The sequence below is a fragment of the Mesoplodon densirostris genome, chromosome 6 (assembly GCF_025265405.1).
Source record: "Mesoplodon densirostris isolate mMesDen1 chromosome 6, mMesDen1 primary haplotype, whole genome shotgun sequence".
Lineage (NCBI taxonomy): Eukaryota > Metazoa > Chordata > Mammalia > Artiodactyla > Ziphiidae > Mesoplodon > Mesoplodon densirostris.
Window position 1 is genome coordinate 84,850,229 of NC_082666.1, and position 15,975 is coordinate 84,866,203.

General features: G+C 32.1%; 1 protein-coding gene across 3 annotated transcripts in view; it reads left to right on the forward strand.

Moving 5' to 3' along the window:
* The window catches only part of VPS13A (vacuolar protein sorting 13 homolog A), a 257,157-nt gene that overhangs the window by 228,336 nt on the left and 12,846 nt on the right, over positions 1–15,975 (forward strand). For 2 of the 3 annotated variants that reach the window (XM_060102347.1, XM_060102348.1), the window contains one exon: positions 15,101–15,186. In XM_060102347.1, coding sequence (XP_059958330.1) covers positions 15,101–15,186 — 86 coding nt within the window. Of the gene's footprint in view, positions 1–1,156; positions 1,235–15,100; positions 15,187–15,975 lie in introns of those variants that run through there. The other variant, XM_060102349.1, reaches the window with a different exon arrangement.

The following is a 15,975-nucleotide window of genomic DNA, read 5'->3' on the forward strand; positions in this document are numbered from 1 at the left end:
AGCACAGTTAACATATTACTAATTCATTCTACTAAACTGAATAGTTATCAAATCACCTTTCACAAAGCTAAAAATATTTATTGAGAAACTTTTATAAACTTAGTAGGAAGTAAGGATGAGTAGTGAGGAGAGTTTAGACATACATCCCCATTATTAGAGAACAGATGATAAGAAAGCCATGACATACCAAAAGTTTTTCACAGCTGATAACTTGATTTCAGTAACAAGTAAATTTGTTCTACACTTTTTTCCATTGATTGTTTTCTAAAGCTCTAAAGTTTGGGATTTAAGATCATGACTATTGACTGTATTTTTAAACATGCCTATTATTTTCATTAGGCCAGTTGTAGAATTAATTGCTAAAAGAGCTGTTTAAATGACTAAAATCTCACAATCCTTGTCAGCCATTACTTATTTTTCAGCAGGAGTATTAAACACAGTGTTAGTCGGAATACCTATAGGAATTCACCAGATGCCTTAGGATGTTTGTGTTTGGCATTACTCTCTTACAGGTGTAAGAAGTGGGTTGTTGCTTTAGTGGTAATGGTGCTTTTTTTGAATCAAAACTTTACTATTAGCAAACACTTTAAAATATACAAATACCAGTGCTGTGGCAAAGAAGTAGATGACATATAAACAGTATTTCATATCTCATCTGCCTAGATTTAATCTGATTTAATAATAATGCCCTTAGAAAATATTTAATACTTTCAAATGTTCATCCTTTTGTTTTCTGATTTTCTAAAAAGGGTGCTCTGTGCTCACTAAATTATATATGCCTATATATGATAATTAAATATGAGATACACTCTTTTATTGTGTACCTTTCTATCTAGAAAGTGGCACATAATTATAGTGCTTCCTAGTAGTCCATTAAAGCTGCCTACTAGAGAAATAGAATAATTCTAACATAGTCACAAAATAATTTACTGGTATCATCAAGCTATTCTATATATTAAGTGTACCAACCAGTGGAGTTTAGTTAAGTCTTATTAGGTTATGAAATATTATATCCATAATTACTGCCCCACTTAGAGCTGAAGTCTTCTTCAGAATTATTGACTTCTTGAACATTTCATAATTTTACATGTTTTCCAAGCAATTTGCCATACTTAACTAACATTTGTGCTTCTTTTTTCCTTTACCATGCTTACAGAAAATTCAGGTCTACAGGGAGTGGATTATGACTCACAGTAGAAGTAGTGATGATGATAATGATGATGACGATGATTAGTCAGATCTGAAATGTCCAAATTCATATGTTCTTTGTCATTTTATTTGGAATGTTTCATTAACATGTTTTGTATGACTACTACCATAATGCCCATATGGAGTTAAATGTACGTTTTCCTTTTAAAATGTTTTTCTGTGTATTTTCAAAAACAAAAATTTATGCATTATTTAAGCACGGAAAAATGTATTTTATAGCCAAAGTAGGGCATACCATATATTATAGCATTTGCTTTATGTGTTTTATAGCTTTGTAATAACAGTTTGTCTTTAAGATTTAAATTTAGACAATTTTTTTTTAATGTTCACTAGTTTCATTTTAAATTATCTGTGTATTTGTTAGCAAAATGTTGTTTTTAATGTTCTCTGTAAATTTTCTGGGCTGTAATATAATGTAATTGAGTAAAAAAAACAAAGAAAAAGAATAGTAATAGCCAGTCAATATTTTATATTTATTTAGCATTTTAAAAGCACCTTTGTCAAATTTCTTTTAATAATAATAAACTTATATAACTTGAAGCAATATGAATTTGTTCTATTCCAAAATCATATAGGTTGAACTACTATTATAAGACATTCATGATTTGTCATAAAGGTTAGATAGTGAAATAATTTATAGTCTGAGAATGAAGAAAAATGTTCTTTGGTTCTTTTATTTCATTTTATTATGTATACATTTTGTGAAACAGTGAACAAAGTTGGTTTTACAATCATTATATTTACTTATTAGCTTACATATCCATGGTGCTATATCCTTATTATAAAATGTTACGAATTAATTCAGGACAGAAGAATTGTTATAGTAAGCATAATTATATGTATTTCTTCTAGATAATATTGGGAAAATGTTATCTATGTTTCTGAAAGATGTATAAGCAAATCTGTTTAATGTTTTGCATAATGAAGCCTTTTTTTAAATTTCAAACTTAGATGAAACTTTTTGCTCTATTTTTCTAGTATATTAGATGTACTTTAAAAAAAAAAACACTCGAAAAAGTTAGTGACTGTTAATAGTATGATGTTTAAACTCTTATGACTGCTCTGCATTTGGATCAACAAAGGAACATTTACCTTAATTTATGTTAAGCATTTTGCTTATAATGAGCTTATATTAGACTGTAGTAGACAATTGCCTTAATTGTTCAGCTTTTGGTTCAATTTATTCAGCCAATGACTTGCATCTCTTCTGATTCTTAGGTTTATCAAGATTTTATCTCTATAAATCATTATTCTCTATTTCTTAGAAAATGACTATTTCAGATTTTTTAGTATTGAGCTTACAAAAAAAGAAGCTAAAAAATTTTGCTCTTGAAATTTCTACCTGCCTAGCATTGATTCAGATTAAGTGGAAATCCAGGTTGTGTATGCTAGGACTAAGAAATATGTGAATGTCAAAGAATTTAATTACTGTTTTCATCAAAATATAGTATTCTTATCTTTTTGGAGTAAGTAAATAAATTAAAACAGTGACCATAAAAATAGTCACTGCTGGTATCAGAGACAATTTGTCTTTGTCTTGCATCCACTGCTCTCTCACCCTTGGTCAAAATCAAACAAAGGCTGCTGCTTCTACTGGAAGCTGGAAAGAACATAGTCTATTGTTAGGTATTGTGTATGCCTGAGGAAGGAAGGGTTTCGTAATCTCATTGACTTCTTGATTCCAACTGTGCTAAGCATGTGGCCTTTCTAAAGGAGAAAATGCTAACTGCTTGTTTGCAAGAAATTTACTGAGTTTCCTGTGATTGGTCTGTGACACTTAATTCTATGGTACAGATTTCACAAAGGTCCTTATGAATTTATCTGGGAAAAGTTCTGGATATTTTAGCAGTGCCTTACCATTTTAATGAAAAGAAATTTGGAGGTAGAATTACATTTATTTAAAATCTCTTAAACAGTAAAAAGATTTAAAATAATATTCTAGTAACTACTAAACTTTGTTCATGTGACCTTAGGGATTCATCCTTAAGTTTTTAGCCCTTAGAAGTGGCGTACATTCTTTTAACAGTATAATTTGAGAAAAATTTAAGCCTGATGATCGCTCTGTTTTCTTTTTTTTTTTTTTTTTTTTTTTTTTTTTTTTTGCGGTATGAGGGCCTCTCACTGTTGTGGCCTCCCCCGTTGCGGAGCACAGGCTCCGGACGCACAGGCTCCGGACGCGCAGGCTCAGCGGCCATGGCTCACGGGCCCAGCCGCTCCGCGGCATATGGGATCCTCCCAGACCGGGGCACGAACCCGTATCCCCTGCATCGGCAGGCGGACTCTCAACCACTTGCGCCACCAGGGAGGCCCTCGCTCTGTTTTCTTGATGGAGAAATAGGACTTGGACAAAAATATCTTCTTATTCCTCATCAAATATATAGAAATTTAGTTCAATTTTGGGATTTTAAATGAGATGAACGGTTCTTTTGTTTGTTTATTGGTGGCTCTATAATTAATTAGAACTTTAAAAATGGGAGTATCCATCTAATAAAGTCTAGTGAGAAAGCTGAGTTTGAAAGATTGACTATGTAATACCACACCTTTCCATATCCTTTAACTTTATTTATATTCCAAATTTCAATGTGGTCATTGCCTATGTACAGAAAAAGGGATAAAGGGATGGAGAGTTCTCTCTTCTTTTCTAAGGGAATAATCACTCATTCTCTATTTTCCTTTGTGTCTACTTGACACTTGAATAACATAGTGAAAACTGGCAGGAAGAAGAGTTTATAAAAATCCTAAAATTGTGAACACCTATCACCATGGGTAAATAATCTGTTTTTAAGAGCCTACAAATGAAATTAATTGATGCTCACATTGGTATAGATATAACAGAGTAAATCCAGAGTAATGTTACTGACTTTCAATATTCCTTATTGAAAAGGAAGTTGGAATAAATTTCAATTTGCTTCTGTTTTTAAAATAATCAAAATTTTATAAATTTTACCTTTTGAAATTATTCAAAACACATATCATTGATGTAGTGTTGAGCGTTGACTTTAAGGTCATGTTATGAAAATTAACAGATGGAGCCATTTTAGATCTGTGAGTAGGACATCAAAGTTCAACATGAAGTATGTGCTGCTGTATTTTACGTCCCAGGGTCATATACACTATAGAATGACTGCTGTGACAGCTACTATAGTAGTTTGTCTGATTTAAGTCCCATGGTGAAATTTTGCATTATACTTTTCCTATAATGATGGGAGGAGGACCAGAAACAACAATCCAACTGTTACGAGTACTTTTCTACTGTATCTTCAAGCCACAGTTTTTTATTTTATAGGTTTCCTTGCATATTTGTAATTCATTGTAGTAGTCCAAAATATTATAGGTCCTATAGGGTCTAAATAAGACACACAAATTATTCATTTAAGTCAAATAATAATTATGATGGATATGTAAAAAGAATGTCAGTTTTATTTATTATCCTATCCCTACACCTTTGAAATGAGATCAATTTAAAATGTTTAGATTGTTAATGTAATCTTTAATTTCAGTAGATGAATATTCAAATTTATGAAGTGCAGTGAGTACAAGCCATAACTCTACAAAACCTTACAGAAAGGCCTGAATCAAAGAAGAATGAAACACATGATTTCAAATAACACAGACCGTGTTAGGGAGCTAATTAGAATAATTTATGATGGTCGTATGTAGGTGTTTATGGCTTGGTTTGTTTCAATGTGGTAGACCTATTTTCATGTCTGTAATTATCTCTCAATCAGTATGATAAATTTATTTAACAATTATTTCATATCAGCCAATATGTATATAGGAATAGTGTACCTCCAAATATCAGCTTTAAAATAAACATTTAATAATTTTGTAAAATGGTTTTTAATGTAACCATCTTTATTGCATATACATATCCTATGCAGTGAAATGGTAACAAAGATATCTACTAAATTTGCATTATGCTACCTCTTAGAGATCCTTAACTATTTGAGCATTCAAAATATAGTCAGTGTTTTTATAAACAGATAATCAGGATAGTATATATAATTCTTAATTGGGAATGCTATGTTTTTATACTGTAAATTATTATCTATGAATAGCTTGTTAACTATATTATGTCTACAAAGATTTTTTGAATGTATTCAATAAAACTTGGAGTTTCTTTGAATTAAAAAATTTAGAGACTCGCTCTCCATGGAAAAAGGTAATCTCTCTTGCTAATCACTGGACTAACATTGATTCTCAATCTACAGTTTTAGTATTTTACAAAAGATATGAAATTTTTCAAAAATTAAAGTAGATTATTTTCTACATTGTTAAAGTAATATATGCTCAGTAAAGAAAAATTGGAATAGAAAAGCAAAAACTTACCCTGTCTCCTCACCATTTATTATGGTGTATTTCATTTTTAAATTTTTATTCATGTAATTATGATTCAAATATATAAATTTGTTATATATTTTTTATTATTGTAAATTTTTATAAATAGAATTACTATTAACTTCTAAAGAGTAAAAATGTGACCCATTCGGTCCCCAATGTGGGAAACCTGGTGTTTACTTCTGGAATACATTATCACCAGCAGGACCTTTCTATGTTTTTATAGTTGATGTAGAAGCTTTTTCTTTTTTTTTCTTTTTTTTTTTTTTTTTTTTTTGCAGTATGCGGGCCTCTCACTGTTGTGACCTCTCCCGTTGCGGAGCACAGGCTCCGGACGCGCAGGCTCAGCAGCCATGGCTCACGGGCCCAGCCGCTCCACGGCATGTGGGATCTTCCCGGACTGGGGCACGAACCTGTGTCCCCTGCATCGGCAGGCGGACTCTCAACCACTGCACTACCAGGGAAGCCCGAAGCTTTTTCTTTTTGATTGAACATTTTTACCTTTTGACTCTGCCTTTTTTAAAAAAAAATTTACCCCTTAAATAAATCTTCTCCTCTAAAAATTCATTTGTGTATGTACATGTATGTATAATCTTTGTGTTTTTCATTGTGTACGGATATTGACAGCTGGGTTGTCCCATGGGGGTAGTATTTTTCAACCATTTCAGACATTTAAAAATTTTATCTGTGTTTTCTTTGAATCTCTTACAAAGATATCATAGATGCCATTATATAAGTTGTAGAAGGGAGGCTGTTTTCGTTTGTTGTATATTTCTTTTCTTTCAGAAATTACAAATGTTTATAATTAGCTTCAAACACTGCCTTAATAGCAATTGGAAGATAACTACCTTCAGCTGATGGGGTCTTTCCCTTTACTTCCGGAGGAGAATTACCACTGATCTGGGAAAAAACGGGCTTATCATAGGCAGTCAGATCACCAGAGTAGTGCTGAACATTCTTCCTGGCTTCATCTGAAATTTTGAGTAAGTGGACAAGAACTAGGAGCTAAAGGCCCATTGGATTTCACTCTTCATTTTTAACTCTTCCTCTCCAGAAGCATACTTCTGAATGGGATGAGAAAACTGAAGAGAGCCAAATTCTGTTATCAAAGCGAATTGGAGTGAGCATCTCAGATAAAGCAGATGCCATGAAAAGATTACCTATCCAACTTGGATACAATTCTCATACCTCATTTATTAGCTTAATAGAACTCTCTTGGAGAGTCTTTGGCACATCATTTTTGAAAGCATATACTTTTGAACATTTAGTAGTAAGTCCCACTAACTTTATTTTGGACCAGTGGACTAACTCACCCCACTTAGAACCTTCCAGAATTACATAAAAATAACTGTGTGAATAAGACTTTGAAATTGTGTCTTTCTGGAGGTGGTGGTTCCACTTAGGGGAGGTTCCAGTTTTCTTTTTGTCAAAAAAATGTACAATGAATTTTTAAATTATTTTTTAATCCAGTAACTGAAATGAGACTAATTTGATTACTAAATCTTTTTCAAAAGTTTGTCATCATTTCATCCCATAAATTTATAAATATATTATGGAAGGATAAATACTAAAGTAGAAAATGTAGCACATTTAAAAGAAATAAAAATGTTAAGCGCAGATAGGTTCAACTTGAGTCTGCTTACCGAGGATGTGCAAATAGAGCTAAAATTCTGCAGTAAGTTTTAGTTTAAAAGGTCTTTAGGCTTTATTTAGATAAAGGTGCTAAATTGTAACCTGGGATTCAACCCATGACTTCTCTACTGATACATGAGAGCCCTACCTTACAATGTCCTTTGGTTACTTTCAACAGCACATAGGTTCTCAACATAACTTGAGCTTAGTAAAGTTCATTCATATTTTATTTTAGTGTGTGCTCTAACAATAATATTGTTAGAAGACTTTATTATAAATTATGAAAAGTCTTTACCTTTTTTGTCTCCTCTTTGCCAAAATAAACAATGTATGGTTATTGATAAGGGTCCCTTTTGCATTAGAAAAGTTGAGTATGTAAGCCTTAGTTTACTAGATATAAATAAATCCAAACCAAATTGATTATACGTTAGAAACACACAAAAAGTAGGAACTGGAAAGACAGTTGTGTCAGGGTTATCCTCTAATAATATCTGTATTTTATTAGCAAATATCCTATGAGAGAAAAGCTGTTGTCTTGCCAAATGAAACAGTTCATCTTCATAGAAAATTAGATTGGAGGCTGCTTTCATTCATCTAAAAACAAAATTTAATGTCATCTATAAAAGGAAACACCATGCATAGTTTTTTGCCAGTTAAGAGTCTTTAGTTGTAAATTCAAATGAAACTGATATCCTATCTGGTGATGATTCTGATGAACTGTATATCAGTGAAAATTTACTGCTAAAGAATCTTACAGGAAGCAGTATGGAGAAATGTACATTTAGACATTTTGTGCACTTTGAGTCTGAGTTAGTTGTTTATTAGTCTTACTATCTTCCAAAGAGATAATTACCCCTGGGTATTATATGAAATTGAAGTATTACAAGAGATGTGACACAGCTTGTGAACTATCTGAATCCATATTCCAATGAGCTGTTAAAATGGGATCCCACTTCATCTAATGGAATATATGTATTTCTTCTATGCTAACTCATTTTGACAGTAAAAATACCTGGGGTGCAGTAATACCATATGGCTCAGGGCCTGGATTCTGGAACCATGTAAACCTGAGTTCAGTACCAGCCTTTTCCTTTTACTAGCTTTATAGTCTTTTATTCTAGTCTGATCTCATATTCCAGACTATAAAATGAAGATAATTGTAGTAATAACAGTACTTTGGTATATAATACCAAGATAATAGTACCTTGATGGTGTTGCTAGGATTAAAAAGCAAGGTAATATATGTGATTATTAGTACAGTGTCTAATAGGAACTTACTATATTTTCATTATTCCAGATGAATAATAACCAGTGTATGCTGGTTCTGGTCATCATTATTCTATATTCCTCATTTGTCTCCTCTTTGCCAAAATAAAAAACCATCATTAAATTTTGCCTTTTTTTTTTCTTTTAAGGTTAATAGAATAGTTAGAATGTTGTGACGGTTTCCACACATTAATTGGTAAGCGATAGAAACAATAAAACCTCAGTGATTTGGACTGCTCTGAATTATTTCAGTATTTTGAAAGAAATGTTATTCTTTTCAAGTTTATATAGTATCATGGGTCAGTAAATGTTCAATAGAGGTTCTGCTGGAAATGCATTAGAGAGACTTCTGTAACTATCCACTTACAGTATTTCTGACCAGCTTCTCTGGCTCTTCTTGTAGAATGTATTAGGTACGTTAATTAATGGTCTGCTGTTGTCAGTACACATAATTATGTCATGAGCATAATTCTGTCCTTTCTCCAGACTGTTTTAGTTGAACCAGTTGGTGACAATTCACATCTCTTAAGATAATAGTTTCTTTTATTTGATTTTATGTCACAGTGTTATGCTCAGCTGTCCTGTGTAAGCTGTCAGCATAGTTTATACTTCGGCTGACTGTCAAAATAGCTTATTTGCATGGGAGGAGACAAAGGTATGGGGGGATTAAACAAAGCCTTATTCCTCTTCAGATTTGATGACACAGTCAATGAGACTCAATTTTTTTAAAAAAACCAATTTGCCTCACATAATAAGCTAAATACCAATTCTTCACTTGTGTTTATATTTATTCTGCTATATATATGAAATCATTGAGCTTTCAGGTAATGAATTTCTATTATATTTTATAGCCCATGAAGCTTAGTTGAACACCTTGTTTTTCCTGGCTATAGCTCTCAGATCTGTTATATTTAAAGTGAATTGATAAAACGTCTTTTATCCCTAAGCCTTAATCATATTACTCTAAGGAAGTTATACTTACTGACTACATTTTTCTCTAAAGAGAAGATTACAAGTCATTTATTTACTTCTTAAATAATTGAGAAACGGTAGCATTTACCATTTTAATTTGTTTACCTCCCTGAATTTTGTCATTTTAAAAAGTACACTTAATTTTTTAGTATAATCTGTTGATAAACTTTTCATCTTTCCCCATTGTCTCCAAACTATTCAAATTAGCCAATCTATAAAACCACTTATTCATTATCCAGTAGATTTTCTTGCTCGATAGCATTTTGTTCTTTGTCTTTTTCATTTAGATGAATTTCATTTTCCTTTTATCACTCATGCTGCTATCTTAAAATATATATATATATATATATATATATATATATATATATATACACCTCTATGAAACATCTTCCAAAAGAAACAGATACTGATCAGATTTTGTTTTTGTTTTTTGCTTAACTGTATTCTTATCTTTACCCAATTTTCTTAAATATATTTGCAATGAATATTAGCACCTTATATTGTTTGGGATTTAAAGTCTTCCATGTTAGTGATTTGTTCCTATCATCTATCTTTTCATATTTTGCTTTGTTTTTTCAGAAATGTGTTTGTTTTAGAACTGTGCTAATTCATAGCATTTAGATGGTTGGAAAGTGTTAGCAGTGTTTTCTGTATACTATAGTTGTTAGGTATGTTCTTTTTCTAAAGTACTGGGACTTATCTGGCAGGAAATACAGATATTATTAGAGGATAACTCTGACACAACTGTCTTTCCAGTTCCTACTTTTTGTGTGTTTCTAACATAATCAATTTGGTTTGGATTTATTTATATCTAGTAAACTAAGGCTTACATACTCAACTTTTCTAATGCAAAAGGGACCCTTATCAATAACCATACATTTTGTTACCTGTAGGTTCTGACAATTATATATAACGAATGTAGTTTCCTTTGTGTTTCTCTGTTTATTTCTTTAAGAAAGTTCTTAAATGATGATGGATAATTCATATATCTTTTAACGAATAAGGCAAAAAATGCTTTTCCTTTAACACTATAGCATGTAAGTGAGGCTAACATGTCTGTAGTACTGGCTGTTGTACTCGATACTTCAGGCAAATTTGTTGATTTTTCTGCCTAACTTTGGTCTTGATGCAAAAACTACATGTAATTCCTAGCCCTGGTTTTGCTAATTCTTCACTTATTTTAAAGGGTATCCCAAATTACTTTAGTAGAAACATTCATACCTAGTATCTGATTGGGGTGGAGGAAGATAAGGTATTAATATTACACTATTTGAACGCTGTTAACCTAAAAAAATTAAGCCAGCCTGAGCAGCTTTAGCAGCCTTCCTCAGCAACATCCAGCATCCAGCATTCCATGAGGTACCATGGAAACGTGTGACTGATACTATCATGGTGTAGTGAAAAGCCCTGGAATTAGAAGTGAAGAAACCACTTTTTTGAGCCCAGTTTTGCAACTGACAATATGACCCCAAGCAAGTCACTTAAATGTGATCTTAACCTAATAATACAAGGTTGTTGTGAAGATTAGATAGGAAAGACACTTAAATGATCCTCGATTTCTTCATGTGTAAAAGGAAAAGATTAGTTTGGATGAACAATAATATTCCTTGAGGTCTAAAATTCCAGGTTTTCAAAATAATATAAATGATGTTTTGAAAAGTATAAAGCTTCATATGTAGTGAATTTACAGAGTCTAATAATTTGGCATGAAATTGTGACCAAAGGCATGACATTTGTAGATTCTTTACAGCATGATGAAAGATGATGGCTGATAAGCTATCACATTCTCTCCCATCCTTCTATGGGATTTAGTTCGAAGTTGTAGCTTCTTCTCATTAATGCTTTTCTTTTTTTTTTTTAATGCTGTTCTTATTCCATAGTCGCATGTTTTAATGGAGACTGACCAGCAAAATTTTGCTGTATATTGAGTTATCTTTGATGTTTATTTAAAGATTGACCATTCATGTTTCAAGTGTTGCATTTAAGGTTTTTGATGAACTCCAAAAAGCACTGCATGAATTACTTTTTTTTAGCTTTTATTTATATCAGATGCTATTGTGACTATTAAAAGTGGGTTAATTTCTTAAATGTACAGATTAGATTGGGTCTGAAAAGTGGAAAGTGATGAAAGGCAGACTCAACTGCAATACCCAGACTTAACATAATATTGAAATAGAAATTAGTTACTTAGAATTGAACCATTAGCTTTCAAGTTATTTGAAGATTGTAATCTATTAATGGGGTTTATAGACTCTTGTCTTCTAGTAGTAGTGATGTTCTTGAGGAAATCAACATTTGTATTCTATATTTTAAAACTTGGCCATATAGAACAAAAGAAAATACTTTCAAGCTAATTTCTTTTCCAGTACCAAAAAACTGAAACAAAAGGATGTAAAGTTAAAAATAAAAGCTTCGCTTCTAACCCCACCTCCACCGTTATCCTTCCCAAGCCCAGATAAATGCTGTGAATAGATTTGGTGTGTTACCACCAACCCTTCCAGAAATTTTTTATGTTTATATAAATAAGTGTATGTGTATGTGTTTCTACTCCCCCGTTCATTCTTAGTAATTTATTTTCAGTTATATCTTGCCCATCTTTCTGTATCAGTACACACAGATTTACCTTTTTTTAAAAAAAATTATTTATTTATTTATTTTTGGCTACGTTGGGTCTTCGTTGCTGCACGTGGGCTTTCTCTAGTTGCAGCGAGCGGGGGCTACTCTTCGTTGTGGTGCGCAGGCTTCTCGTTGCTGTGGCTTCTCTTGTTGCAGAGCACAGACTCTAGGCACACGGGCTTCAGTAGCTGTGGCTCAGGGGCCCTAGTGCGCAGGCTCAGTAGTTGTGGCACACAGGCTTAGTTGCTCTGCAGCATGTGGGATCTTCCCAGACCAGGGATAGAACCCGTGTCCCCTGCATTAGCAAGTGGATTCTTAACCACTGAGCCACCAGGGAAGTCCCAGATCTACCTTTTATTACCCTTGTAAGCAGGATTGTTTCTTTTTCATGCATAATGTCCCATTGTATGCCTATACTATAATTAAACAGTCTCCTGTTTCTGAACATTTAGGTTTTTTGCATTTAACATAGTATAACCATGAAGATTCCTATAAGTATGTCTTTGCACACCTTTGCTTGAGGTAAATCATAGCAGTGGAATTGCTGGCTCAAAGGATACATTTATTTAACTTGAATTTTCTTGATTTTGAGTTAGATTGAACATTTTCTCATATGTTAATTGTCAGATTTTGTGTTTTGCTAGACTACCTGTTCATATCCTTTACACATTTTCCTATAGATTTTACTCATTTTTCTTCTATTGGTTTATTCATATTACTAGAATTCTGTGTGTTATGAAATTAGTTATATATCACTGTATTGACAGATATTTTCCCAATTTATCCTTTGATTTTTGTTTTATTTCTGTTTATTTGCTTACTGTTTTGCTATTCATTAGTGTTTAATTTCCACACTTAACTTTTTTTTACTTTAAGTTTTATGGACTTTGTGTTTTATTTTTAACCCTTCACTTTGATTATTAAAATGTTACTTTATTCTAGTACTTCTGTAGTTTCATTTTGTATAGTTAAATCAGTGATCCATGTGGAATTAATTTGGTGTAAAGAGAGAAGTAGGGATCTAGCTTTAGCCAGCAAGCTGCTTGAAGCACCATTTACTTGAAAATGCATGTTTTTGACCAATAATTTGAAATGCTGTCTTGATTTCATAAATTCCTATGTTTGGATATATAGGATTTTATAAAATCCTATTGCATTTTGGTCAGTTTCTGGAATCTGTATTCTTTCTATTGATATGTCTGTATATAATTTCCACTAGCATCAAACTGTTTCATGCCTGCAACTTTATAAATTGTATTAATATCTGCTAGGGTAGTTCTCATTCTCTTTTCATAATTTACTGGATAATATCACTTTTTTTCTAGATGAATTTCATTATAATATTGTCAGATCACTTTTCCCCCTCCCCAAAACAAATTAACAAACATCATTTTGGGATCACATTGTGTATGTATGAAAATAGGGTGGGGGAATAACATCTTTATTATAATGAATTTTTATATTCAAGAATAAGACATGGATTTCCATTTTCAAATTTTCAGTTATTCCCCTCAGTAGACTGTTACACAGCTTTTATCATACAAATTCTGCATGTTATTTGTTAAACTTACGTGTAAATATTTGTCTTTATTACCCTTGTAAGCAGGATTGTTTTCCTTCCATTTTTCAAACTGATTATTGTGTTTATATAATAAAGTTACTGGATTTTGTGTACTTAAGTTTTCCAGATACTGTCATCTGAAAGTAATTTCTACTCTTCCTCTCCAATATTTGATGCTTCTTTCTCTTAATAATTTATCATTTCTTAAAACATGACCCATTTTACCTAGTTTTGCAAATTTAGTTGCATAATTTATATGTTAATAATTTTTATTAATTTCTTCTGAATCTCTGGTTATGTCCCTTTTTCATTTGTAATTCAAGGAATTGGGGTTTAATTGCCCCACCCACTACAGTAAATAGTAAAGATACTCTTTCCTCAATATTAGGATCTTTGAAGTTAGAAAATTCTTCCATGCAGTTAATTTGTATGTTTTATCCTGCTGTTTTTTTTTTAACTTCTGTCTCCCATTAAAAGTCTATTGTATCAGCCTTCTAAAGCAACCTTATTATGAAGTCACTTGTTAGTTTTCTTCTAAATTACATAATTTTAGTTTTTTGATATAGCCTCATGGAACACAATTTTCCAGAATCTTTATATTCTCTTTTGGAATTTCTTCAAGAGATCTAACATTTTTGGCTAAATTTTTGATGTATCTTAGTCACAGTTACATTGCTTGCTTTTAAAAAATAATAGTCGGGAACAGATGTATATGTATGACTGATTCACTTTGTTATAAAGCAGAAACTAATAAAAAAATAGAAAAAAATAATAATAATAGTCTAGCCTGCTATATATTTTAAATAGCCAGAGTAACTCCATCCTCAGAGCAAATGATACTGAGAACAGATTTTAAAAAGCCTATTTTGCTTATGTAGTTAACTTTATATTTTTTGAGACAAAGAACTGTTGATCATGTCATGGATAGTGTTTCAGCAGTCTTAAAGATAAATAAAGGCTATTGCATATGCTGGTCCTGGGGTTTCCTGTTTGCCCAGAAACAGTCTGCTCCTTAATTTTGAGTGAATTGTGAAATTAGCAAAGAAAAGCATGTTTGTAAGGCAGATAATGAAAATTCCAGGGAGGAGGCAAGGTGGGAGCTAATAGTAATTTATGTGATGCATATGTTTAAATATGTGTTAGTGTTTACATGTGTTTTTGTACAGGTATGATCAAATACTAATCTGTTTTCCAAAATGAATGTGATCGTTTAATAGTAACTTCAGTAGGTTCCACTTAAACTTTGTAAAATAACAGTATCTTCTAAAAATCTAGCATTAAACACTGGTATAGCTGCAATCGAGTAATCTTGAATAAAGCAGTACAAATAGGTGCTTTTAAAAAGGAAGCAGAAGTGATTTTGTGAATATTCAACTTCTGACAATATGTTTACTGTGTAAGTGTGCTAATGGTTTGCCCCCTTGAGAAAGGTTTTTAGAAGATCAGTAAGGCATTGCTTGTATTAGAATAGGATATTATCAATTTTCTCTCACCTTTTTTTTTTAGGTCATGGAAAACGGAAGATTTGCAAAATACAAATATTTTACCCATGTCATGATCAATAAAACAGACATGTTAATGATAACCAAAAGGTAACTTTCTTTCTCTAATATAATTTGATAAGGGGTTAACTGATAGCCACTCATGAAGTGAAGCAGTTTTTATTCACCTGATTCATACTAATTATGGTTCTCTTGCTCTACAAGCCTCATGCCTAAAACTTTGTACGCATACAGATAAGTGCATAACCATGTACAAACATAATTTTAAATTAAATGTTTCAGTATTTGTTTCAACCAACTAAATGGATAGAGAAATTCCTCTAAAACTATCCTCTCAAGGGTAGACAATACCATTCCTTCCCCCTCTCCGAAAAAGTATGCAGTTTCAGGTTACCCCAGAAGTCAGTAGTCTTCTGGTGGTATCTAATCATTAGAATATATAGAGATTCACTCACATAAGTAGATATACCACTGGAGACATTAGTTTTTTTGAGGATACTCCCAACTACAGCCAAATCTTCAAATAAACCTGTAGACAGTAGAGGGATACATGTAAAAATACACAGTGGCATAGCCTCGGAGGGGCAAGTGTTTGCAGGAGGTGTTATTATGAAACCATGGAAAAGAATAAGCAAGTGAAGTAGTAGGGTGGATTTCTGGATGATGGAGAGTGAAACTGGCTGAGGAGGAGAGATTATGGCTAAATAGAAAGGAGTGGCTAATTAAGCTCTGTGGTTTTGTTCACTGCCAAGAAGGTAAACTTATATAAGCATCTTCTTGGTTCAAGTTGACTATTGAACTTAGCAATCATTTTTAATGTTTTTAATCCTAATAATTTCTGAGCCCCAAATTTATAGCACTATCTTAATTTTCTTGTTT